At 44.4% G+C, this 25675-nt stretch overlaps 1 protein-coding gene across 3 annotated transcripts in view; it reads right to left on the bottom strand.

Annotated features, from left to right (window-relative positions):
• YIPF1 (Yip1 domain family member 1) overlaps window positions 1–25425 on the bottom strand; it is a 37048-nt gene extending 11623 nt beyond the window's left edge. The window contains exons 1-9 of one of the 3 annotated variants that reach the window (XM_049617148.1): window positions 25290–25424; window positions 24506–24585; window positions 19518–19681; window positions 16315–16395; window positions 16008–16095; window positions 9405–9521; window positions 6012–6178; window positions 5471–5653; window positions 847–944 (exon numbers count right to left, since the gene is read on the bottom strand). In XM_049617148.1, the coding sequence (XP_049473105.1) occupies window positions 855–944; window positions 5471–5653; window positions 6012–6178; window positions 9405–9521; window positions 16008–16095; window positions 16315–16395; window positions 19518–19681; window positions 24506–24536 (921 nt within the window). In that variant the 5' untranslated portion in view covers window positions 24537–24585; window positions 25290–25424 and the 3' untranslated portion in view covers window positions 847–854. Of the gene's footprint in view, window positions 1–846; window positions 5654–6011; window positions 6179–9404; window positions 9522–16007; window positions 16096–16314; window positions 16396–19517; window positions 19682–24505; window positions 24586–24932; window positions 25005–25289 lie in introns of those variants that run through there. The other 2 variants (XM_049617147.1, XM_049617146.1) reach the window with 2 other exon arrangements.
• Between the last annotated feature and the right edge of the window lie 250 nt (window positions 25426–25675).

Genomic DNA, 25675 nt, shown 5'->3' with positions numbered 1-25675 from the left:
GAACAGTTCATACCTCAAGAGGACATACCAGTCCACAGAGGACAAATGAATCAATGAATGAACAAATGAATAGGCAGATGGACGCACAGTGAACAATTAGTAGTTCAAGCACCATTAACAGTAATGTATAATACAAGCTATAATAGGATCACAAGGTAAGTGATGACGGTTGGAAGAGAGGGAACATCTCAGCCATCTGGAAGAGCAAGTGCAAAGGCATGTGTTCTGGCAAGGGCAAGAGTCCAGCATGGCTGCAGCCTTGGAACATGGAGGAGCTGGAACTGGGAGGCAAGGAATAGGCCATGGAGGAATTGGCTCTCCCTTTACTTCCTTTACTCTAACCCACGGAGCTAACCACCGAAGTGAAATCATCCAAGAGGCCAGAGAGCAAACCAGGCATGAGAATGTGTAAGCTTTGGAGAACCCCATGAGTAATTCAAGACAAGTCACGCTCCGGGTCTGAGGCCATGGTGAGAAGTCACAGGGAAACTACAAAAACCACCAGGACTGTAACCAAATAGAACACACCCACACTGTGCTCCTGGGAAAGGGGCAGAGAGCAGAGGGGAGGGGATGCTAGGACCAGAAGGCAGGAGCTCCTCTCATGAAGAAGCTTAGAGCCCACATCTCCCAAACCTATTAAACCAGGGCCACGTGGATTTCACGTGGTTACACGTGACACATATATGCAGACATGCTCGTGCACAAACACCACAGTGAATCGTGCGGAGAGACAAAAGGGTCTGGCCCTCTTGGTTCTTGATGCTAACAGTAATGGAAGTGCTGTGCTTGCCCACTTCTGACTGTACCAAACAGCAAAAAATATAACAAAAAATAATCTCTTACTTTCCTTTTTAGCTGGCCTTGGCTGCTGCAACTGTTTGGTTTGGAGCAGCTGTGGCTGTGGGGAGGTGGTCCATCTCTGGTGCATCAAAAAAGTATGCCTGCAGGAGAAGGAAACCCATGAGGGCAGTTAAAACACAGTGATCTGCTCGAGTGTTCTAGTCTTCATGCCAATAGTATGTCTGGGCTCTCATGGCCCCTATGTTTCCCTCTGACACATTTGTCATCCCACTGAACTACAACCGACTCTGTTTCTGTCCATCTCACTTACTCTATTGTGACTCACTTTTTAAAATTTAGCCACTATTTATTGGGCACTTACTACATCTGACTTCATCTGCATAACCACCCCAGGGGAGTGCTATTGTTATCCTCATTTGACAAATGAGAAACTGAGGCTCAGGGAGGCTGCCATTCAATCATGCGCACATGGCCAATAAGTGGGAGAGTCGCGTCTTTTCTGACTCCAAGCTCCTCAGGCTCTTAATCACTACCTTACAGTCTCTCCTCCCGGGCAAAGACTGTGTCCTTCTTGTCCCTGTGCCACCAGCCTCTGACTCAGGGCCTGGCACACTATGTAAACAGCCAATACTTAATGAACTGAACTACGACAGCTTGCTGCTAAACCCGCTGGCTCTTGGTAAAGACCTCCGAAAGAAAGCGCCAGGCAGGACTTACCTCATAATTCTTCAGCGTGAAAATGAAAGGTTTGATAAATGCTTTCAGTCAACATCTGCAATTTAACTGTCAAAAATCAGGAGGAGATAGAAGAGGGAAAAAAACCAAGGAGGATCTTCCGACCTGTCTCAAGGTCTGAGAATCTTGACTTTAGCCCAGTAAAATACCTGGGTTGTTCAAAGGAAAGGTGAATCTCTTAACAGATCAAGGATCACTGCACACTTGTGATTCCGCCTTAGAAGTCAGGGCATTGGGATTAAATGGATAAAAAGCCAAGTCAAGAACCATATTGCCAGCGCTGCTCTCTATCAGCCAGGAGGGGGCACCAACATGACACACTAGAACTTTCCCCAACATAGTCCTATTCTGTGTTAGCTCTTCAGCAATCCATTTCAAAGTTTCCAGCTACAGGGCGCCCCTAGTTTGTCACATTCCCTGAGCAATCCTATTAGCTCTAAAAGCCTTCCTCCCAGGGTCCCTTCTGGCACTTGTTTTCTGAGGCAGGGAAAGAATGGTCCCTAAATTAACGAGGGGACAGGGGACATGCTGCTATAGTGTTGGGCCCCTCCAGATATCGTGAAGGTGGAGCCACAAAGCCCTCATGAGGCAGGAACAGTACCTTTCTTCCAGGCTACCGGACGAAACCCTCATCAGAGGGAATGAGCCAAGAGGCCAGGTTCTAAACCTGGTTTTGCTAGTAACTCGCACAGTAACTCTGGACAAATCACTCCACCCATGAGTCTCAGTTTTCTAATCTGTGAAATGGAAGGATTTGAAAAAATGACCTCTAAGGTCAAACTGTAATTCTACGGCTCTTTAGTTCATTAATTCCACAAATACTTAGCAATAGCCACAGTTGTCATTCAGGGAGTGCCTACTGTGCATCAGGCGCATAGATCATTAACCTACTCGATAATCCTGTAATAGGCAATTTTATCCCCATTTTAAAGATGAGCAAGTGGCAAAGAGATTTTCCCAAAGCTACACAACCCTGTGTCTGAGGGCTTCAATCCGGTTATGTCCGGCTCCAAAAACTACGTTCTTCTCTTCTCCAGTGCTGCCTGCAGTTTGGCACCTAACTTTATGCCCAGTTTAGATCAGACGAAATGGGCGTGTTCGGGGTGGTATGGCCGTAGACTATGTCCAGTCTAGGACGAGGCACTGTGGAGGCCTCAGGGTGAAACGTCAGGCTTTCTAGGAGTAGGGCTGGGAGTGTCCCCTGGCAGAGAGTTAGGGCACAGGACTGTCCACCATCAGCAGTAACCACGGCAAACGCAGGCTTGTACATCTCCAATACACCAGTCAAGGACGCACCCTCTGGTGCTTCCTTAGTCCTCCCCACCTGGAGTGAGCGTCCACTACCAACTTAGCATACAACTGTGAGCCCTGAGGGGCCCTCGGCAGATAGAGGACTGTCAAACACTTTAGTACATTGAAGCTTTAAAACCCGCAATCCGCGCTCCCTGGGGCAGTGAGAAGCCAAGCTGTGTGGGTCAGCCAGTGCCCCTCCCCTGCCAATTCTTCTCCCTTCTGCCCTTCCACTAATAATAATATCTGCTGTTTGCATGGCTTGTATTGTTCATGTTGCATGTATCATTCAGTCCTTACAAAAGTAAAGATGTTCCTGCAGCTCCGTTTTCTAAGTGAGGAGGTAGGGGCCAGAGAGGGGAAATAACCAAAGCAGGGAGCGAAGGAGCTGGGACCAGACCCCATCTCCTAACTTCTGCTCCAACCTCTTGTACTGTACATCTCCAGAAGAGATAAGAGGAGGCCTTCTCCAGCATGGAGAGCAAAACCCCAGGCACAGAGGGCCCCTGGCTAAACCCCTGATCATGGGATGGTTCCCTTCCACGAGGAGGAGAAAACTGCACCTCCCTCCAAGAGGGGGTCTACACCTGCAGTTCCCTCCCTGCTCCATCATCCAACGTGCCTGGCTCCTTGGACTCCCTAAGAAGTGAACAAGAAGCCTTCTCTCCTGTCTCCTTCTCTCCTCCAACTTCCCAGCCAGGTGTATGATGGAAAAGGCATTCTGGAGAGAGGTGGTAAGATGCCAGTGAGAGGCACCAATGAAAGGGCCCTGTCTTTCGAGCTGTGTGACCTTGGACCACTCTCACTGGGGCACTCAGGAGGAAGAGGTAGCAGAGTGGCCTTGGCAGCTTCAGATCACACAGGGCTCTCTTAGTACCTTCTTTACACCTGAAGAACCCTTCACGACACATGAAGGGCTCTCACGGCCAGCTCACTGAGTCTCACAAGAGCCCACAAAATATGAATCTCCATGATAGAGGAGGAAGCCAGGGCTCTGAGAACGAAGTCACTCGCCTAGGCTCACAAAGCTAAGCCCAGTCCAGGGCTCTTTTTATTTCATTATAATGCTGTCTTCCAGCAAGTTCCGGAGCAGCAGGACGGGCAGGTAAATCCTAACTTCAGTGTCATTTACCCCCAAAAGGGAGTAACAGGCATGGGAGGTAAAAGACCCTGCCACCCACACCAAAGGAAATAGGTTCTCAGTAATATTACCATGACCACCACCTCCCTGCCCCATCGTCTAATCTGCCACGCTCCTCTCTATTCTTTACAGAACTGAACAAGGCAGTGCTTCTTCTCTTGCCTTCTTCTCTCCACCAACTCAACTAGGTATATGCGGGGAAATTTTCAAGAGAGACGTGGGGAGACACCAGTGAGAGGGCTACGGCGAGAAACGACATTCTTCCTCCGCAGACAGAAAGGTCAAGAAAGGCCTCAGCAGCGTTACCCATTGTAACAATGGGTCAGCCCAGGGACTCCAAGTCCCCGAAATCAATGGTGTCACTCTGCCATGAGTCAGACCAATAGTCCTCCGTCTCAAAAATTTAAAGCTTAGACATGTAAACTGCACGTAAACCAGGTCCGTGTTTCAGAACTTGGCACTTTGTATGAGACTTTGTTCAATGATCAAGTATCGGGATCTTATTAATGACCCAGGTTGTCTACACAAAACTATCACAGATCAAATGGTGCCAAAGAAATATTTACTCCCACAACTGTAAAACCCGGCCAAGGGTCTGGACACATGCAATATGGGTATCTTCCTGTGGGCACATTCTTTCCTTCATTAGTGACCTTAACATTCTTGGACTCGGTGTTCTTTAAAAACCTGCTTCAGGCCTTGTTAAGGCCATGGGCAGCAATTTTTGTGTACAATGTGCACAAAAGATATAAAACCGTGGTTTGTACAATGTGCACAAAAGATATAAAACCGTGTTTCCTTAGGACCAAGGGAAAGGGACCTAACTTATGGGCATTTGTGGGACAAGTTCTATATTAACTGTTTTATATGTATTATTTTATTTTATCCTCAATACAACCCTAGGTGGCAGGAAATTTTATGCCCATGTTACCGATTAAGCCGTTCAGATTCAGAGAAGGTAGGTACCATGGCCCAGCTCACACAGCCAGTGAGTGACACAGCTGGTCTTCAATCTGGACCTGCCTGAAAACCACATGCTCTCCCTAAAAAGACACCCAAATACACGAACCCAAAACCTCTTTTAAATGTTATTCACCTTAAAAATATCTCCCCTCTCCTAATTTGATTTCATGCTCAGACTTTCCACCTATGAAACTGGAAATTTCAAAACTCTTTCTAGGTATGTGCAGAAAACCTGCAAAGACATCCAAAGGTTGAACATTCCCCCCCCCCCACCCCCCAACCTCTTACAGACACTCATCCACCCCGACTTCCTCTGGCCAGACTCCAAATCTTACCAAGTTTCAGAAATTAGGTAAAGCCAGAGATTACCATCAAATTCTCATCAATTTACCGCTTCTCATTTAGGACAGTCTATTCAAAACAATATTAATTTTATGGAGCCCGTCTTAAAAGACCCGTCCGTTGTGAGTAACAGGTTGAGGTCTTTCGGCCTTTGTATCTGAGGCACACAGGAAGATCACAGGAATGAGACCATACCAAGCAGCCCACAGAAAGCAGCGTGTGAAGCAACACAATTGTCACAATTGTGGCCAGTGCGATGCGCCGGTTATCCTCACGAACAGCTGGCCAAAATGTCATTGCCAAGACAGAGCCTGAGACACCCAGGGCAATCATGACTAGAATCCAACGAACAGCTTTCTGGGGGATAATCCACAGCACCTGAAAGAAGAGGAAGAAGGGGAGGGCTTTTTTGGAGGCATTTCGGAGAGGCATTTGTTCATTCCAGGCACGTGTGTTTGTAAAGGCCCCTGAGCCAATCAGCAGCTGGGCCCCCTGTGCCACTGTGGTTTCTCAGTACAGCTGGAGAAACACCCCAGCATGCAGACTGAGGCGAATGCTTTCAGAACAAAGGGCTCAAGATCCAGCAAAGGCACTTGGCTCCCTATCCCCATTCCCGCTGCACCTCTAAATTCAAATGGTATTCTTCAGGCGTGCATCAGTGTCAGGCTAGAAATGATGATGCTGGCTGAATTTTCAACAAGCCCGGGGCATCGCTCAGAATAAGTATAGTACTTACTGCTGTGGGGATATAAATGAAGAGCGAATATCCATAGACGCACACAATCTCCAAAAACGAGTAGGAAACGATGTTCATAACTTTGCTGTTTCTCCACATGAGGAAACCCCAGAGTGCGAGAGGAACCAGCCAAGCATAGGCATAGATGATCGTGGCCGCTATGGACACTGAGGATGACAGGACACAAGTTTTAATCCCCATCGTGCCTTTAATTACTATCAGAGCACTTCTAATACCTTACTGGACTTACTCCCTAGCATGTCCACCTGCTTCACTGGCTCATGGGATCGAGTCTTATTGGTCTCATAGTCCCTGCGCCTGGCACAGTACTGCCACAGAGCAAGCACTCTAAGGCGGTGCTGAATTGACGAAGATTTAGCACTGTCTTTGTGTGATGACCAGTGGTCTCTCATATGGTTTTTATAACTGGTTTAATAACAACAAACAGTACTGAACAACTGAATTATGCAACTGAAAGACTTCAGAGGGCCTCAATACAAGTGTTTAAACATACCAAGCATTTCAGTCAAAGGAAAGCCAACTATCCCCTTGGAAGAACACATCCTCTTTCCCAGTATAACAAGAGCTGACACTGATGTCTTGAGCGAATGTATTCTAATGCCCTGGGTGCAGATTAACTTGCTCTGCGTGCTATTTAGAGTGCCTGCTGTCCCTGAAATAGGGAGTTTGAGTTCATTGATGAATCATTTGACAGATTCTTCACTTTTACTTTCTTCATTAAATAATTCTGTGTCTGTGGTAGCAATGCTACCGAGTGGCTCCTCAGAACAGCAGTATTCAGTCTATTACGGTCCAGGCCGCCGCCGCTGCCTCCTCCTCCTCCAGAAGATTCATTTTCCCTCCTCTGGAGTGGAGGACCATAAAGTGTGGCTAAGCCCATGGCACCAGCCCTTCCTACGGGAAAATCAGTAAGTAATGCACTTAACGCTCTTGGCAAGCACAAAGGCACCCCAAGCAATTGTAGTCAGACTCTGGTTAAGACATGTGATTGGCCAAAACGTTTTCAGCTCCCAGAGAAGATTTTTCATATTGGGAACTAATAGCCAAATGTAATTCTCCTGCTATACTGCCTTTTTTTTTTTTTTTTTTAAATAGCTAAATGAAGGGGAAGGGAAGTACCTATATACCTACAGCCATCCACTGGGTGTCAGGCATTTCACTGAGTATTTTACTGAGGCAACACTGTGTAACAGTCAAGGCCACAGACTCTGCATGTGGACTCCAAGAGTTCTCATCCTAGCTCTGCCACTTATAGCTAAGTAACTCTGGAGGGTGAATTACTTAACTTTCCTGCCTTAGTTTCCTCATGGGAATTATCATAGCATATACTACCTTCTAAGATTACTAGGAGAATTAGGGGCTCTTGGGTGGCTCAATCAGTTAAGTGTCCAACTCTTGATTTCGGCTCAGGCCATATGATCTCATGGTTCGTGAGACTGAGCCCCCACTCCAGGCTCCACACTGACAGCACGGAGCCCATCTGGGATTCTCTCTCTCTCCCTCTCTCTTTGACCCTTCCCAGCTTGCATGTGTGCATGCTCTTTCAAGCTCTCTCTCTCTCTCTTGCTCTCGCTCTCTCTCAAAATAAATAAACTTAAAAAAAATCACTAGAAGAATTAAATGAGTAAAAACAAATATACTTATAACACTGATTGATAAATAAATGCTCATTCAAGAATTAGCTTTTCATATCATTAACTGATATGTAAATACATTATTTCACATAATCTACATCTTCATTTTAGAGATGAGGAAATAGGATCAGAGAAATTAAGTGGTTTGGTCAAGGTCAAATAATTAACAAGTGGTGGAAGCAGGATCTGACCTTGAATGTGTGGATGTATACTCTTCACATAAAATGGAAAAGTGTTTATTGACAGAGTCAACGATTCATCCCATGGCTCCCTTATACTGTCCAACCAAGGAGGATAAGAAAAGATAAAAACTCTGCTGAGTTTCCAGACCCTCAGGCAGGGTAATTCACTCCTTCATTTCTGTTAATAATTCTGTTAATAATTTCTGATATAGAAATTAACACATACCATTTACAGCAATATTCATTTACCTGACTTTCTTTACTTAACCATTGAACAACTTGAAGGCAGGGTCTATATCTCATGATTAACATTTACTGAGTTAAACTCAAACCAGGATCATTTGACAAATGGGGCTGGAAATGAATCAGGTCTGACTCTATGAAAATGGTCATGGAGGGTAGAAGGAAGGATACACGGAGACACATACACACACAGAAGGAACTACATATCTCTCTATACACACATATATGTGTATGTGTATGAACTCTTTTTTGTACAAGGCACTATTCCAACCTCTTTACAAACACCAACTCTTTATTCTTACAATGGCCCTATAACATAGGTATTATTATTCCCATTTCACTGATAAGGAATCCGAGGTCAAGAGAGATGAAATAACTTGCCCAACAAGTAGAAGCTAATGAGTGATGTAAATGGAACTTGAAGCCAGTGGCCTGGTTCCAGAGACTGTGCCCTTACACAGTCTGTATATAGCCTCTCACAGGACAGCAGGCAGGCAGGGGGGTGGGGGGCGAGGAGGACAGAACTGAGCAAGTGGCACACATCAATCTCCTATAAAGCCAAAATTCCTCATTTTGGGGTGGCTGTCACCTACAAGTCCCTAAAAAGCTGTTGGTTGGTTGGTTGGTTGGTTGGTTTCTATAATTATCCAAGACTGCCACAAGAAAGAAAGTTTTAAAAACAATGTCATCCACAAGCCCATCGCTAGGACAAACTCATTTCTACATTCTCCCTTCTAGACCCTGACCATTTGCAGACTTCCCTCTAACAGAGTAGCTAACAGCAAAGGCATAATTTTGGATTATCAGTTTTCCACATAGTTCTAAGTGTTTCATAATTAGTGGCTACAGACCCAGCTAGTTGAGTCACCATGACTTAAATAACAATGCCCCTATTGTTTCCAACATCTGGGTAATACAAATAATGCTACAATGGAGACTTTCATGCACACTGCTTTTTACTTACTTTGCACATTTTGCTTTGAATAAGTTCCAATTGCTATTTGGCCTTGCTTTACAGCTTTCCAGAAGATACGTGGATTCACAATAATTGTGAATGTACTCAATGCCAATGAATTGTACACTTTAAAAGGTAAAATGGTAAATTTTAAGTTATGTATATGTTACCATCATAAAAAAAGACTATGTCAATTTACATAGATGGGTGGTAAATGCTGAGGTGATAAGGGTGTTTGAATCCTTTAATACAAAAAGCAGGGGCTGCAGCACCTAGAGACAGGGGCCCAAGAGCTCACTAAAAGGAACGCATGGTAACAAATTGAAAGCATTCCAAATGAGTCAAGCTATTCACCAACCTTTTCGGAATTCGGGCACATAATGGTATGTCTTCTCTCCCAGATGGATTAAGAAGTTGGAAAGATTCCCACTAATTGCTATGGCAAAGACCAATGTGGCGCATATCCAAAAGGGGCCTGCAAAGAAAACCAGAAAATTCAGACAAAAAAATGAAGCACCAGCTTATAGACTCTTACAGAATAATTTGTTATCTCCCTCGCCCTATTCATATAAGCAAGGGAAAACGAATTTTAGATGCAATCAATATTCATCTAATGGGAATTTTCTTTTATAAAAGGTAAACACACAACTCAGCAATTAGGTGCATTAAAGACAGGGGAGACTGGAATGAAAAGGCCAAAATACCTTCTACAATTAGCTGAATAAAGACACTAATTTGTTTATAGCTTCTTTTATTAGAGGATGTCAAAAAACTCATGGACATTTTGTTAAATCTGCACCATCAGGATATAGGAAGCAAAGGTTACTTCCCTATCTAAGTGCCAAATGTTAATTAATGCCAGAGAAAAATAACTTAAATCAGACAGGTCCTTCTGCAGTCTAAACGGAAGAGTAGTGCAAGCAGAACACTTTAGGGAAGAATTCATTTAATCTACCAGTTTGTCGTGGTTGTATGTGTGCATGCAATGTGTTTAAGACTTTTCTTTTTTATGAGAAAGCAATACATGCACACAGTTCAGTGTTCAAAAGAGAACGAAAGGCAGGCAGGAGAAAAGTAAATTCCTTTAAAATAGAGAAAAGTAAATTCCTTCTCTCTCTGTTCCCTGGCTCTGTACATTTTTTCTCCCCAGAGCTTGCAGCCATAACCAGTTTCTGGTGAATCCTGCCAGAGATTTCTATATACATATAAACAAATGCACATTTTGTGTGTGTGCATGTTTATATAAATGATAACGTGTAGATATATAGATAGATATCTATATCCATTTAGCCTTGCTTTACAGCTTTCCAGAAGATACGTTGGATTCACAATAATTGTGAATGTACTCAATGCCAATGAATTGTACAGTTTAAAAGGTAAAATGGTAAATTTTAAGTTATGTATGTGTGTGTGTGTGTGTGTGTGTGTGTGTGTATATATATATATATATATATCTTATTCCATACTTTACGATTTTCACTTTAATTTTTTTTTTTCAACATTTATTTATTTTTGGGACAGAGAGAGACAGAGCATGAACGGGGGAGGGGCAGAGAGAGGGGGAGACACAGAATCGGAAACAGGCTCCAGGCTCTGAGCCATCAGCCCAGAGCCTGACGCGGGGCTGGAACTCACGGAGTGCGAGATCGTGACCTGGCTGAAGTCGGACGCCCAACCGACTGCGCCACCCAGGCGCCCCTACGATTTTCACTTTAATATATCCTAGGGATTCTACCATAGCTGTTCATAAAAATCAGCTTATTCTACGGGGCACTTGGGTGGCTCAGTCGGTTAAGTGTCCGACTTGGGCTCAGGTCATGATCTTGAGGTTCACGGGTTCAAGCCCCGCGTTGGGCTCTGTGCTGACAGCTCAGAGCCTGGAGCCTGCTTCAGACTCTGTGTCTTCCTTGCTCTCAGCCCCTCCCCCACTCATGCTCGCTCTCTCTCTCTCTTTCTCAAAAAAAATAAATAAACATTTTAAAAAATCAGCTTATTCTACTTTCAGTGATTATCAACTATTCCAGTGAGTGAATGAATACACTATGCTTTGCAAATCCCTTTCTCCATTTCACGTGATTTCATGAACACCACCCTTGTGTCTCCTTATCTAGAAAAAGTACTACAAAAGTAGAACAAAGAAAATTTTTTAATTGAGATATTCCTAATAAATTGTATGAATTTAATGTTTCGATGTCACCAATACTTTGCAACACCTTTTAGCATAACTGCAGGCACCGTGACGTATCACAAAACTCAGAAAATTACTGTGTCGCAGGAGATGACTAGCAGAAATGGGTTAGCACTTCTCAAAGCCAAGCTGGCTCCTGAAGGTGGGAAAGAGAGCCCAAGCAATCAACTGGGATACTCCAAAGAATCACCACTATTGGCTTTCCACATACTGCTCTTGACTCATCAGCCTGCAAGCCCTCTGCTACCACCAAGGACAAGTTCACTGTATTATTCTGAATACCAACCATATAAAAGATGCAACAGACAAGGCCAAAAAAAAAAAAAAAATTCCTACAGTTTAATGATTACAAAATTGCCAAAAGCTTTGTTGAAAAAATGAACAAAAGTGGCCATGTGTTGTCAACGGGCTGAGACCATCCAAGCATATGACCACAAGTGGCCAAAATATTATAGAACCTATAACTAGAAAGCAGAGAGGGTGCTTGGGTGGCTCCATCGGTGAAGCAACCGACTCTTGATTTCAGCTCAGGTCATGATCTCACGGTCTGGAACTGAGCTCCACGTCAGGCTCTGCGCTGACAGTGCAGGTTATTTGTAAGAACCCACTGTTCTCTAGACCCTGGGCCAGGTGCAAGGGATACAGTGACACACAACAGATGCAGTCGCTGAGTCCTGTGCCCAAAGGCAAACAGGAAGCTCAGATTCCAGAGACACACAACCACCTACTCATCCCAGGGCCTGCCAGGTTGCTTTATACACCTTCTCTTTCCCTCTTTCCTGCCAATTTCTACTCTTATGGGGTGGGGTGGGAAGGAGTCTTAATTTAGTTTGTATCATGCATTGTTATATTATAAAATATTTCTAACATACAGAAAAGTACAAAGAATGATACAACACACACTGGTGTACCCGTCATGCTACTTTTTCAAATCCTTCTAATGGGGTCATACTACTCACATCCTTCAAAAACGTGCCTTTCTTCATTTATCCTTGTTCTGACAGCCACATCAATGCTCATAGATCTCATTCATTCTTAAAAACTACAGCATTCTGTGTATGAATACACCACAATTTACTTATTTCTTCACCTGCTGATGAATATTTTGTTTCCAAATATTTGCTATTACAAGCACTGTTGCTACAATGAATAATATTCTATGTCTTCTTTTATATTTGTGTGTTTCTCTTAGATCATACATAGCAACTGCCAATTTGTAGGGCACGAGAATCTTCAAATGGCTCCCATTCAGGCACCACTTACATACCCACTAGACACATATTAGTTCCCATTGCTGCACAATCTTGACAACTCTTGGTATCAATGTTTCTGAAAATCTGACTTAAGGGTATGTCATTCCTCTGCTCAAACCCTCCAATGGCTTCTCACTGAAGTAAAAGCTGAAGTCCTCACTGTGACCAAGATGCTACACAACTTACCCCTCCATGTTGTCTCTCCGACCTCATCTCCTAGGTTCCCTTCTTCCCTCTGGCCCAGTCACACTAGTCTCTGCCGTTCTCTGAGCACACCAAGCAAATTCCTGCCTCAGGGCCTTTGTGTTTGCTGTGCTCACTGCTTCAGATGCCTTCCCCTTAGATATCTACATGAATTGCTCCCAATTCCTCCAGGCCTTTACTCAAAATTCACCTCTTAAAATTTTTTTAAATTTCAAATTCACCCACCTACACAAGTATTTCCTGTCCTTTAAAATTTTCACCTTGGCATTTATCATTAGCATACTATATATCTGACTTATTTTACTTATCATAAAGCTCAGGAGATTCTAAACTGCCTCAGAGCAAGGATTTTTGTTTTTCTCACTGCTATATCTCCAATGCCTGCAATAGTTTAGTGCTCAATACTTGTTGAATTAATTGAATGAACGAATGAAGACAAGTCAATTTGTATGTTTGCTAAAATGAGCATAATATAATCTCTTGTTTTTATTTCCTTGACTACAGGTGGGGCTAAGTATCTTTTCATATATTTGCTAGCCATTTGGGTTTCCTTTTCTGTGAATTGCTCATTTTCCTCTAAAACTTATAACTGGTTTTATTCTTATACATGATAGGAGTTCTAAAGATATTCTTGCTTTTCATCCTTTGTTGCTAATGAGAATTGCAAATATTATCTCCGGTCTGTAGTTTATTTACTTATTTATTTACTTTGCTTATGTTTATTTTGTGGTATAGCAAATTTTTTTTCCTTTTTTTTAAAGTTTATTTATTTAGGGGGTGCGTGAGTGGCTCAGTCAGTTAAGCGTCTGACTTCGGCTCAGGTCATGATCTCACGGTCCGTGAGTTCGAGCTCCACGTCGGGCTCTGTGCTGACAGCTCAGAGCTTGAAGCCTGCTTCGAATTCTGTGTCTCCTTCTCTCTCTGCCCTTCCCCTCTCACTCTATGTCTCTCTCTCCCTCATAAATAAATAAACATTAAAAAAATTTGTAGTTAAAAAAAAGTTTATTTATTTATTTTGAGAGAGACAGAAAGAGAGAACGTGCCCACCAGCGGGAGAGGCGCAAAGAGAGAGGGAGACAGAGAATCCCAAGGAAGATTCTCTCTCCACACTGTCAGTGCAGAGCCTGAAGCAGGGCTCGATTCCACAAATCATAAGATCGTGACCTGAGCTAAAATCAAGAGTCAGACACTTAACCAACTGAATCACTCAGGCTCCCCCAGTAATTTTTGTATTTTAGTTTAAATGCAATCAAATTCATCAGTCTCACCCTCGGATTCTGCAGACTGGCACTTCTGTCATCTTTTCCCCGACCACCTTCCTCCAATCTCCCCCACAGGGCCCAGCCCTCTCTACTATCACTTTACCTATACAGTACCTCTTTTCTTTCTTTAACCATGTCTGTGAGCTCACGAGGCTAACAGTGTTGTGGAAAGAAGCAAACTTTGGGTTCAAATCCTGGTTTTATCAGGAGAGGCAGCGTAACAGAGTAATAAAGAATATGGATTATGAGCTATGGTGCTGATTTGAAAACTGTGCTCAGCTATACGATCTTAGGCACAATGCATTACATCTGAGTAACTCGGTGTCCTTATTCATACAACGGGGATAATAATAGTAACTACCTCATAAAGTTCGGGTTGTTATGAGGATTAAGTGAGTTAATATAGGTTCTTCCCCGATAACGGGGCCACATAATAAGCACTACGTACATTTGCTAGTGTCATTTTCTATGCTAACTCTGTGACTATGGGCAAGCTATCCTCCCCAAACTTCCATTTTCTCTTTTGTGAGGTAAGCCTACCACGGGGTGTGGGATATAAAACTATAAAACAGTGACACAGTGCTGAGCTCTTGGCACTTGTGAGGCATTCGGCACATGTTAGTTCTACCATTTCTTTCTTCCTGGCAGTGGAGACTGACTTTATCTTTGCATCCTCAGCCTGTAGCATGAAATAAGGTGCTCAAAAACTGTTTGCATGCTTACTCTGTGCCAGGCCTCCACCAGGCACTGATGACATAAATCACTCAGACACATAGCCTGTCTCTCAAGATCTCAGGCTAGAAGAATAAACAAGAGAGCGAGGAGGAGAAACTGCCTTGGCAACATTTAGACGAGAGGCATGGGCCAAGGCAGTGCTTTGCACATGGCGCTCCCTGGCGCTCCGGGCATTCCGCCGACATCTGGATGGAACTTTCAGTGCTGCCAGATAGAGGAGCTATAGAGAAGGAACCCTCTCCCCAGCCTCCCCCACAGTGGTTCCACTTTCACTGGTTCCAACTATTGGACCTCCATGCTAGCTGATGAAAAGGTTCTGTAGCTTAAAACCACCAGGCAAACAGAGTATGGGCTTCACGTAACATCAAACTAGTTCTGGCTCTTGCTTTTTCAGTTTGACAACTCTCGGCCCTGGTTTCCTCACAAGGAAAAGAGGGCTAACCGCACTTAATATAGAGTCTTGTTGAAAGAATTAAAGTGTATGCAGTCATCAGCACACAATAGATCCTCATGAATTCCTTCTCCTCTTATGATCAACATATGTACAAAATATGTAACATATTATTCTAATGCTTATTCAGGATCGAGCATACTCTAACGCTTATTCAGGATCACTGGGCCTCACTGAGAGTCAGCTTCCTCGTTTGAGAAAGGGGGAGAAGAATACCTACCCCCAAGGGGGCTGCAAGAATTACACGTGCCCGCGTCCAGTCTTTTGTAGTGCATCTGCACAAAGGAAGCACCCAGAACTGCTGGCTCGCTTCTCCTTTCAAACACGGAAGGCCACGGCTATAGGAGCCCTTTCCCTTCAGGAGTACCAGGTGGGCCTCTGACCTCTTCTCAGACAGCATGGAGGTCAGGAATGGCAGTCACCCCCTGGCCCATCCCTCTTACAGACTTCCAGTGCTGTGACTGAATTCCCAGGGGAGCCAGCTCATCTGAGGGCAGAGCTGGGACTCTGCACAGCAATGAGTAAGTATGAGAGCACCTCCTCCACACTGATCCCCACCCTCAGATCCTCTCAAGTTAAAATCAACAATCTCCTTTTGGACGAAGTGAACTTAATTCGTCTCAGGTTTGCAGTGTCATTTGAAGACGTTCAAAGGACATGCCCATTACTTGCAATCACAGCATTCATATAACACAGAATTGCATTTTCCCCAAAATTGTTTGTAAAGGCTGTCACTGACGTCCAGAAGAGTTGAGTGAAATGTTGCATGCCCCACCAACAGTGCACTTCTCCAACCTTTCAGGCAACGCTCACACGCACCTGAATTCAACTGGTACGTGGTAAAGAATCCAAACAGCTCTACACATACCGTAAAGATCTGGATTGCTGCGGATATATAACCTCACAAAGTTTTTTCCTGGTATTGGCAAAAGGGACCCCTTTATTCTGTCAAAGACCTGGAAAACAACATAGCAGTAAGTCTCCTGGAGATTTCTTACAGCTTTCGTGAAGATTTCTTATAGCTTTCACGATGATAGTATTTTCAAATGCGAATGACCCTTAATTTTTATAAGACCATATCCAGTCATAAAAGCGTTCACATCATGTGATTGTTTAACCACAAAAGACACAGTCTCCACTACGTGTAAAAGGAAAGGTGAAACGGGTTTACAAACCTGGTAAGTGTCTACGTCAAAGAATGTTTGATAGTATTCAAATGTCCAGAAGGGAGAGCTTTTCTTCTGGCCAGCAAGTAACTGTCAGAGGTGAAATAAAACATAATGAACACAGAAGTAATGTCCTTATATCAGCGATGCAGACAGGGGGCTAATCTAATGGAAAATCAAGATGCATCAGAGACCAAGCTCTTCTGCATTCATGAACTTTACAACAGCCATGCCCAACTCAGCCTGATAGAAAACAAGCGTGTGTTTTGAAGTCAGACCAAAAGGTTTCAATTCCTGGTCCCTCCACCAGGGGGAGACTTTGTCAAATCACCAGACTTTGTTCTCCAAAAATTACAGCCAACAAGATCCACTTCATAGGATTATAGGAAGGATTAGATCGATTATATATAATATGTATCAGGTACAATAACATATATACGCATTTTTACACACACAAACATATACACACAGAAGGCAGTCAGTGTCAGATCTACTCCCCTACCTCCTCAAGATTCTTACCACTATCCCCACCTCAACTCTCAAAAATCTGATACGCTGATTCACTCTAACATGCTGAAAACTTAAAATATACTCCTCTGACAAAAAACCCCCACAAAACTGCAATTTATGAGCAGCACACACGGGGCTCATCTATCCCAAAAGCGCAGCTATTTGACAACAGAACGAAGACCCCTTGCCGGGAACTACGACTGCCACTTGAGATATTTCATGAGGATTCGTACAGCGAAAGGTACGGATGGACTAGCTGGAGCTTTGCAGGACAAGGGGCAGATTTTTTTTGTTCATTGAAAGGAGAATTTCTCCACAATTAAAGTTGTCTAATAGTGGCAATGCTGCTTTACACGGTAACAAATAGCCTCCAGAAAGGGGTATCCAAGTGCTGTCTTTCCCACCTACCACAGACAGCATTAGTATCTTGGGAGGGAAGGTGACACACAGGAGACTGAAGGTTCTTTCGAACTCTAGCATTAGAAGGTACTGAACTCCAGAGACCCATGTTCTATAAGCTAGGACAAGGGATTCAGTGCCTATCATAGAATATTGGTAACTTCTTCCCAATTCCCAGACAAATTAAGATGATGGATAGAATGTTGTCAATTTTAAGATTTTTCTCCCCCCTCATACATTTCTCAAACTTTTGACACCCGCTGTTGCTCAGTGTGATGGTTAATTTCGTGTGTCAACTTATCTAGGTCAAACATTATTCTGGATGTTTCTGTGAGGGTGTTTTTGGATAAGCTTTAACATTTAAATTGGTGGGCTTTCGGGGCACCTGGGTGGCACCGTCGGTTAAGGGTCCAACTTCGGCTCAGATTATTATCTCATGGTTTGTGGGTTCGAGCCCCATGTTGGGCTCTGTGCTGACAGCCCAGAGCCTGGAGCCTGCCTCGGATTCTGTGTCTCCCTCTCTCTCTCTCTGCCCCTCCCCTGCTGGTGTTCAATCTCTCTCTGACTCTCAAAAATAAATACACGTTAAGAAATTTTTTTTTTTAATTTGTGGCTTTCTGAGTAAAGCAGATTGCCCTCCATAATGTGGCTGGGCCACAGCCAATCAGGTGAGGGCCCAAATAGAACAAAAGGCCGACCTCCCTGAGCAAGAGGGACTGCTCCAGCAGACTGCCTTTGGCCTTCATCTGCAACACCAGCTCTTCCTGGATCTACAGCAGAATGCCTTTGGCCTCAAACTCCAATTCCTTCCTGGGTCTCAGTCTGCCAGCCACTTCCAGCAGATTTGGACTTGCCAAGCATCCACAATCACGTGAACCAATTTTTAAAAATAAACCTCTTTCTCTATATATACACATCCTATTGGTTCTAGCGCTCTGGAGCACGCTAACTAATTGTGTGTTCCAGGGCAGCTTATTTAAACTTTGCGCCTCACATTTCTCCTTTGTAAAATGAGGATAAGAATAGTTCCTGGTATACAGAGTTGTTTTGAGGGTTAAATGAGATGATCCAAGTAAGGAACTTTAAATGGTGTCTGGCAGCTATGAAACATGGAATAAACATTAGCTATTGTACTGATAATGATGGCGATAGTCAACGCATTATTTTCTTATATTTCAGATGAGGAAACCCGGTCTTAGGGAAGTTCAAGTACCTTACTCAAGACCACATAGCTGTTACTACTGGCTGGGCCAGGATTCAAAGTTAGGCTCCTAGTCTAAGCTCTCACCACAGTGTCTAGCATATATGGGTATTTAATTTAGCACAAGCTTCGGTACTTATTGTGATAGCTCATGGAGTTCCAGAAAGATCACCTGGCACCCTAGAGCTCTGCTACTTAATGAGCCTGTGAACTCAATGCTGTAAACTGGGTGCTCCCCTAGGGCATCACAGTCATGACTGCATTTATAAAATATGGATAGAAATACTATTTTGCTGGAACACACTTCCAGTGCACATAGAGATAAATCTTTGTGACCAAAAACAGCCACCTGCTATTCACTGTCCAACCAGATGCAGAAACCTAGAAGTCTCGATAAAATCTTTGCTCTCTATCCCTCACCCCTTCTCCACAAAGCCCAACTGAGCCCACCCCCTAACCACCTGTGTCCGGCTGTGGTTCGGGCTTCTAGCCTAGACCACTGCCACGGTCTCCCACTGGCCTCCGCTCCTTTCAGTTTCTACCCCACAGGGCCACCATACCTTTATCTTTAAACTCTCTGGCTAAATATCATCTAAAATCTTTCAGTAGCTCCTGATAGCTTTCAGAGCACAATTCCTACTCATTTGGTTGAGTCCTTGCCGAGCCGTGTAGTCTCACCTCCTGTCTTCACCTGTATTTTGCTCTAATGTACGTGAAGATGGGAAACATGCTGTGTGTGCCACGTTCTTTCGTGCCGCTTTGGCTTTGCTGAAACGGTTCCCTTTGCCTAGATCACCCTTCCCTGCCTTCTTCCCTTGGCCACCTCCTACCCTTGTGCCAGGACTCAGTTCAAGTGTTACTACCTGCACAAAGCCCCCGCTCTGCCCCCACAACCCCGGTGTCCCCTCCACCAGCACGCTCCCTGTGGGTAACAATGGCCTGCGTGCCTGTCTGTCTCCCCCCGAGGCAGAGGCCATGTGTGATCCACCTTTGGGCTGCCACTGCCTGGCACTCTACGTGGCACATGGGAGGGAGACAGTGAATAAATGCATGAAGAAGCTTTTAAAAAAATTAAAAGGACAAATCAAAGACAAGTTCGAACCTCAGTTTTGTCAGAGTCATCGTTTCCCAGCAACTCATCATCCTCTTCTCCCCCGGAGCCTCTTGGGAGTCCTGCTTGATGCGTCGGGCTTTCACCAGGACCCTCGATACTTATCGTAGTGGCACCTGGGTTTTCTGCTGCAGTAGCGGCCGTGTTACCAAATTCTGAAAGCAATTAGGGCACAAGGGCATCAAAGACCTCACACACATTGGAAATGCCATACTTTTAATCTAAAGACAAGCTGTTTCAACCCCAGCTTTGCTATAGACCGTATTTGATATAAATGGCAAAAGGCTCTAAAAAAACCTCATCTAGACATGAGGCTGACTTAGAAAAGGGGTTACAAAGACAATAGAATTTGGAGTCAGACCTGGATTTTAGTCCTGGCTCACCTACTTACTAACTATAAGAGCCTGAGTAAGTAACTCAACCTCTGTATGCCTCAGTATTCTCATCTACACAATGGCGAGAATAACATCTACTTTAGAGAATTGGGGGAAAGTCAGGAATGTAACCTAAGTAAAGTCCTTAGCAGAGTGGCTGGCCCACAGCAAGTACCCAATCTATACCTGTCTTCTTTGATTCAAGTTCAAAAAATTTTAATGGAAGTTATTTTTTCCAAGAAGTCCAACGTAATCACTATAGGGAATATAGGGTCGAAAATGAAAGTAGAAAGCATAGAATAAAAATCACTCTGGGGCGCCTGGGTGGCTCAGTCGGTTAAGCGTCCGACTTCGGCTCAGGTCGTGATCTCGCAGTTCGTGAGTTCAAGCCCCACGTCGGGCTCTGTGCTGACGGCTCGGAGCCTGGAGCCTGTTTCAGATTCTGTGTCTCCCTCTCTCTCTGACCCTCCCCCATTCATGCTCTGTCTCTCTCTGTCTCAAAAATAAATAAACGTTAAAAAAAAAAAATTAAAAAAAAATCACTCTTAGTCCTACCACATCAAGGCAAACACTACTAATTTTTGATATGTTTCCTTTTCTCCATATAGTAACTCTCTAAGATTCATGCCAGTGATGATCATTCATTCACTGAACATATATTTACTGCATGCCTACAATGTGCCAAGTACTGATGTGATACTATACAATTTTGTATCCTGCTCTGTCAACTGGAGATTATAGAAAAATGATTTTTTCATTTTATATCAGTCTTTATAATAACCATTTTCATAACTATGTAATATTCCATCAGCTGGGAGGTGGAGGGAGTAGGAGAGAGAGACTGTAAGTTGGATGTTTATGGTGTTTCCAACTTTTCATTATAAAAATAACACTTGTAAGGAGTGTCTGCAAAGAAAAAGCTTTTGAGTTATTATCTCTGAACACCTATCAGTGCAATTACCAGGTCAAAGGGTTAGTTAAGACTAATGCTCTATGACCTTGGGCAAATAACACTGTATCTCTGAGTCTCTGTTTCTAAAATGTAGGTAATTGGGGCACCTGGGTGGCTCAGTCGGTTAAGTATCCAACTCTTGATTTTGGCTCACGTCATGATCTCACCGTTCGTGAGCTCAAGCCCATATCAGGCTCTGGGCAGGCAGTGTGGAGCCTGCTTGCAATTCTCTCTCTCTCCCTCTCTTGCTGTCCCTCCCTCACTTGCGCTCTCTCTCTCTTTCAAAAATAAATACATTTTAAAAATAAAAATAAATAAAACATAGGTAACACCTATCTTACGGAGAGATTTTGAGGATGATATGATATAATAATAAATATTGTCATAGCTATCATTTATTGATGGAACAGGACATTAACATTTAAAAAGATGATCACGGGGAGCCCGGGGGGCTCAGTCAGTTAAGTGTCTAACTTCAGCTCAGGTCATGATCTCACAGTTCATGAGTTTGAGCCCCGTGTAGGGCTCTGTGCTGACAGCTCAGAGCCTGGAGTCTGCTTTGGATTCTGTGCCTCCTTCTCTCTCTGCCCCACCCCTTCTTGCGCTCTGTCTCTCAAAAATGAATAAACGTTAATATATACATATATACATATATTTAATATATATATTTAAAAAGATGATCACAACTGAGGGAATCAGACAGAGGAAGATACACTTTTCTCATATTTAAAATTTTTTTTTAATGTTTATTCATTTTTTGAGAGAGAGACAGAGTGTGAGTGGGGGAGGGGCAGAGAGGGGGACACAGAATCCGAAGCAGGCTCCAGAATCCAAGCTGTCAGCACAGAGCTTGACGGGGGGCTCGAACTCACAGACCGCGAGATCATGACCTGAGCTGAAGTCAGACACTTAACCGAATGAGCCACCCAGATGGCCCAAGTCTCGTATTTAAAAAGCAGTAGTTCAGCAGGCAGAAGGGCATACCAGAAGGAGGAACAGGGGATCACTTTAGAAGTACAATGGCCAGGGGCACCTGGATGGCTCAGTCAGTTGAATGTCTGACTTCGGCTCAGGTCATCATCTCGTGGTTCGTGAGTTCAAGCCCCGTCAGGCTCTGTGCTGACAGCTTGGAGCCTGGAGCCTGCTTCAGATTCTGTGTCTCCCTCTCTCTCTGCCCTTCCCCTGCTCACGCTCTGTCTTACTCTCTCTAAAAAATAAATAAGCATTAAAAAAAAAAAGAAGTACAAAGGCCAAAGATGTTCAAAGGAGGATGATAACTTGTCTATTTGACAGGCTTAGGAAAGGCTTCTTGAAGATGCCACATGAGAAGGATGGTCAGATGTAGTGGGGATGGCATCGCGCACAAAGGGCATGGGATGGGCAAAAACCAGAAGATGGAAGATGTGTCCCCTATCTGAGAAACGGCAGGTAGCATGGTTTGATTGGAACGCAGCATGTGTGTACCTCTCACAGGATCACTTGACCACACATTCTGCTCCATATGAGTTACCGGTGTCCATCACAGCTCCCTGAGGACAAGACTGGCATGTTCTTCATTTCCACCATCATCTTCTCTACTTTTACATGCTGGCATATCCTATGCTATGTGTGGCCTCTGATCCTTTCCTGATACAAGGTCTTCCACCGGACGAGCCCCAATCTCAATTTTCTCACCTGAACTCCCATCTTCCGCAGGAAAGCCTTCCATGACCCCCACGGCATCCTACATTCTGTTCTAAAGAGCAAAGTCCTTAACAAGGTCTACAAAGTCCTCTGTGATTTGGCACCTGCCTCCTCTCTAACCTCACCTTGTGTTCATCTCCCTCCCCAACCCCGAACCATCTGTGCTCTGCACATTAGCCCTCCTTCAATTACCTGGGAAAAAAGTCAAACAAACTTTCTCCCCCCTTGGGTACTTTGCATATGCTGTTCTTGACATTGTACTTTCCTACACTGTACTCAGAAAGGATGGCCAAAGAGGGCCTCTAGAACGAAGTGAGATTTGAACAGAGTGAGGGAGCAAGCTATGTGGCTATCTGGAGAAAAAATTCCCAAATAGATAGCACAAAAGCCCTAAGCTGTGAGTGTACTTGGTGTCTAGGAGGGACAGTGACAGGCCCATGTGGGTAGGGCAGAGAGAGAAAGCACAAGAGTAGCAGGAGAGATCAGAGGGAGTGGAAGGCAGGATCATGTACGGCCTCCAAACACAGAAAAGGCTCTGGCTTTCATACCTAGTGAGATGGGAGCCATCGGAAGGTTCTGAAAGAATGACATGATCTGACTTAGTTTTAAAGGACCACTCGTTGCAAAATACAGACTGTAAGGGGGCAACGGAGGAAGCAGGAAGACTAGAAGGAAGGTAAGGGCTATAATTCATATGAGAGGTGATGGTGACCTTGAGCATGGTGAGGGAGAGGTAGTAGTGAGGAGAGGTGGTCAGATGCTGAATGTACGTTGAAGATGGAGTTGACAGTATTTGCTGAGGAGGTGGTTTCTCTTTAAACATCTCCTCTCTTCCTCAGATAGCAGTGAGATAGCACTGGCTGTGAAGCCAGGCTGCCTGGGTTCAAACCCTGCTTTACCACTTGTTATGTGGCCTTTGGCAAATTACTTCATTTTTCTCTGCCTCGGTTTCCTCACTGGTAAAACAGGGAGAATAAATATTTCATAAAGTTAACATGAAGATTAGACGAGCTAATATTTGGAAAGCATGTAAACTAGGGCCTGACGTATAGTAAGTGCTGTGCAAGTGTTTTTAAGACAAATAAGCATTCGTCAGTCTCTAGTCTAGGTTAGGTTCTAGGTTGTGAGTGATGAACTGTTCCTCCAACATTTTCATAGTCTGTGGATATATATGTAAGTGATCATTTATCAAATTAATGTCTCCCTCATCAGACTGAAAGCTACATTAGGGAGTGAACTGTCACTCCTCTGTCCCTGATAACTGGAACAACTGCCTGGCTCATAGTCACATTCATGAGATACTTATTGATCCAGTGAAGGAATGACCTGATCACATTTCATCATAATTAGCTTTTTACACTTTTATCTACTCCAGCAGAGGAAAAAACTCCTCCTTTATCTTTTTATCTCCTGCATCTAGTAAGTTCTAAGCACAAAGTAGATGTTCAGTAAATATTTGTTGAACTAAGGCAGTAACTCTATAGCTATTTTGTAATCACAGTATTAAATTAATGATGTTACCAATCTGGGGACACCTGGGGTGGCTCAGTCAGTTAAGTGTTGGACTTCGGCTTAGGTCATGATCTCATGGTTAGTGGGTTCAAGCCCCACACTGGGCTGTGCTGACAACTCAGAGCCTGGAGCCTGCTTCAGATTCTGTGTCTCCCTCTCTCTCTCTGCCCCTCCCCTGCTTGTGTTCTCTCTCTCTCTCTCTCTCTTTCTCTCTCTCAAAAATAAATAAATAAACTTAAAAAACATCTTTAAAAAAATGACGTTACCAATCTGAAGGGCTATTCAGCAAAAAAGAACAACTGATGTGGACAAACAGAAAAACCTGGATGTGCCCAACATACTTGTACCAAGATGCTTGAAATAATCTTCATAAATATATATGCCAGTATATCAATGAGAACCCATTGCTGTGACTGTGGAAACACTGATCATAAAAGGTGGGCCCCCAACGGATGTACCTTCAAACTGCAAATCACCTACAGCTGCCATCCAGCCAGCGGGTCTTCTCCCAATTATTAAGAAGAAATTTTGCAGGGGTCTAAAAAGGAAAAATAAATAAACTTCATAAGATACCAGAATAAAATATACGCAAACAAATCTTGTTTCAGCATTAGAAATGGTACTATTTTCCTTGCCTCCTTCTTTGGTAGGGTGAGACAGGTCTGTATAAAGATAACCACTTAGCAACAGATATAAAGAAACTAACCATAGGGAGTCCAAAGGTTCCATCCAATCTCACTCACTCTGTGGGAGTTTAAGAGCCTGGAAATGTAAGGGTGAGGAAGGGGAGGCTGGAGTTTGAGAGGTGGCTATGAGGGCAGTCAAGAGCAAAGACAGTTCAGCCTAGCCAGTGGTTAAGGGCACAGGCTCTGGGGTCAAACAGACCTGGGTTTGATTCCCGATTCTGCTTGTCCTCGCTGTATGACTGCAGGCTCCTCGGGGCCTCAGTTTTCTCATCTGTAAAATGGGTTCATAATGGTACCTACTCGCACGGTGCTGGGGGGGCATTAAATGAGACAGTGAGTGTAAGGCGCTTAGTGCACAGCCGAGCAATTAGTAGGCGTTGGAGTGACAGTGACCCTGCAGCCTGGGATACCCTAAGCCCCGGCAGGCCTGGGCAAGGGCTGCCCAAAAAGCAAAGGCAGGGTTGTAGGGGGAGGATCTGGGCCGAAGCGGCCCGGCGGGCAGGAGACAGCGGGCCTCTCGCGTCCCGGGCTCTCCCCGCAGTCCCGGCCGCCTCACCTCGAGGGGCTCGGCGTCCAGCTGGTCGGGGGGAGACTCCAACCTCAGTAGTACCAGGCAGGTTCAGGTCCAGCCGAGTTGCCGGAAGCCGGAGATCCGGGGGGCGGAACTTCTCCACCTCCTCCGGGCAGAGCCCCGCCTCCTTAAAGAGACCGAAGCGTTGCTTCTGAGACTGGGCAGCCGCGGCCTCCAGAGCCGGCTCCTAGCCCCGCCCCTGCGAGGCGGAGGCTCGGGTTCTTAAAGAGACAGGCGCAGTCCGGAGCGGTGGTGGGCGTGGAGTGGGGGGAGGAGAAGGGGAGGCACAAAGAATTCTCTAGCTTGTGGGGACTTTTTATTGTTTGTTTATACCTCTATTCTTATTGAAATATAAAATAACAAAAGGATCC

This window comes from Panthera uncia, assembly GCF_023721935.1.
Source record: "Panthera uncia isolate 11264 chromosome C1 unlocalized genomic scaffold, Puncia_PCG_1.0 HiC_scaffold_4, whole genome shotgun sequence".
Lineage (NCBI taxonomy): Eukaryota > Metazoa > Chordata > Mammalia > Carnivora > Felidae > Panthera > Panthera uncia.
This window is presented reverse-complemented; position numbering and strand designations above follow the sequence as displayed.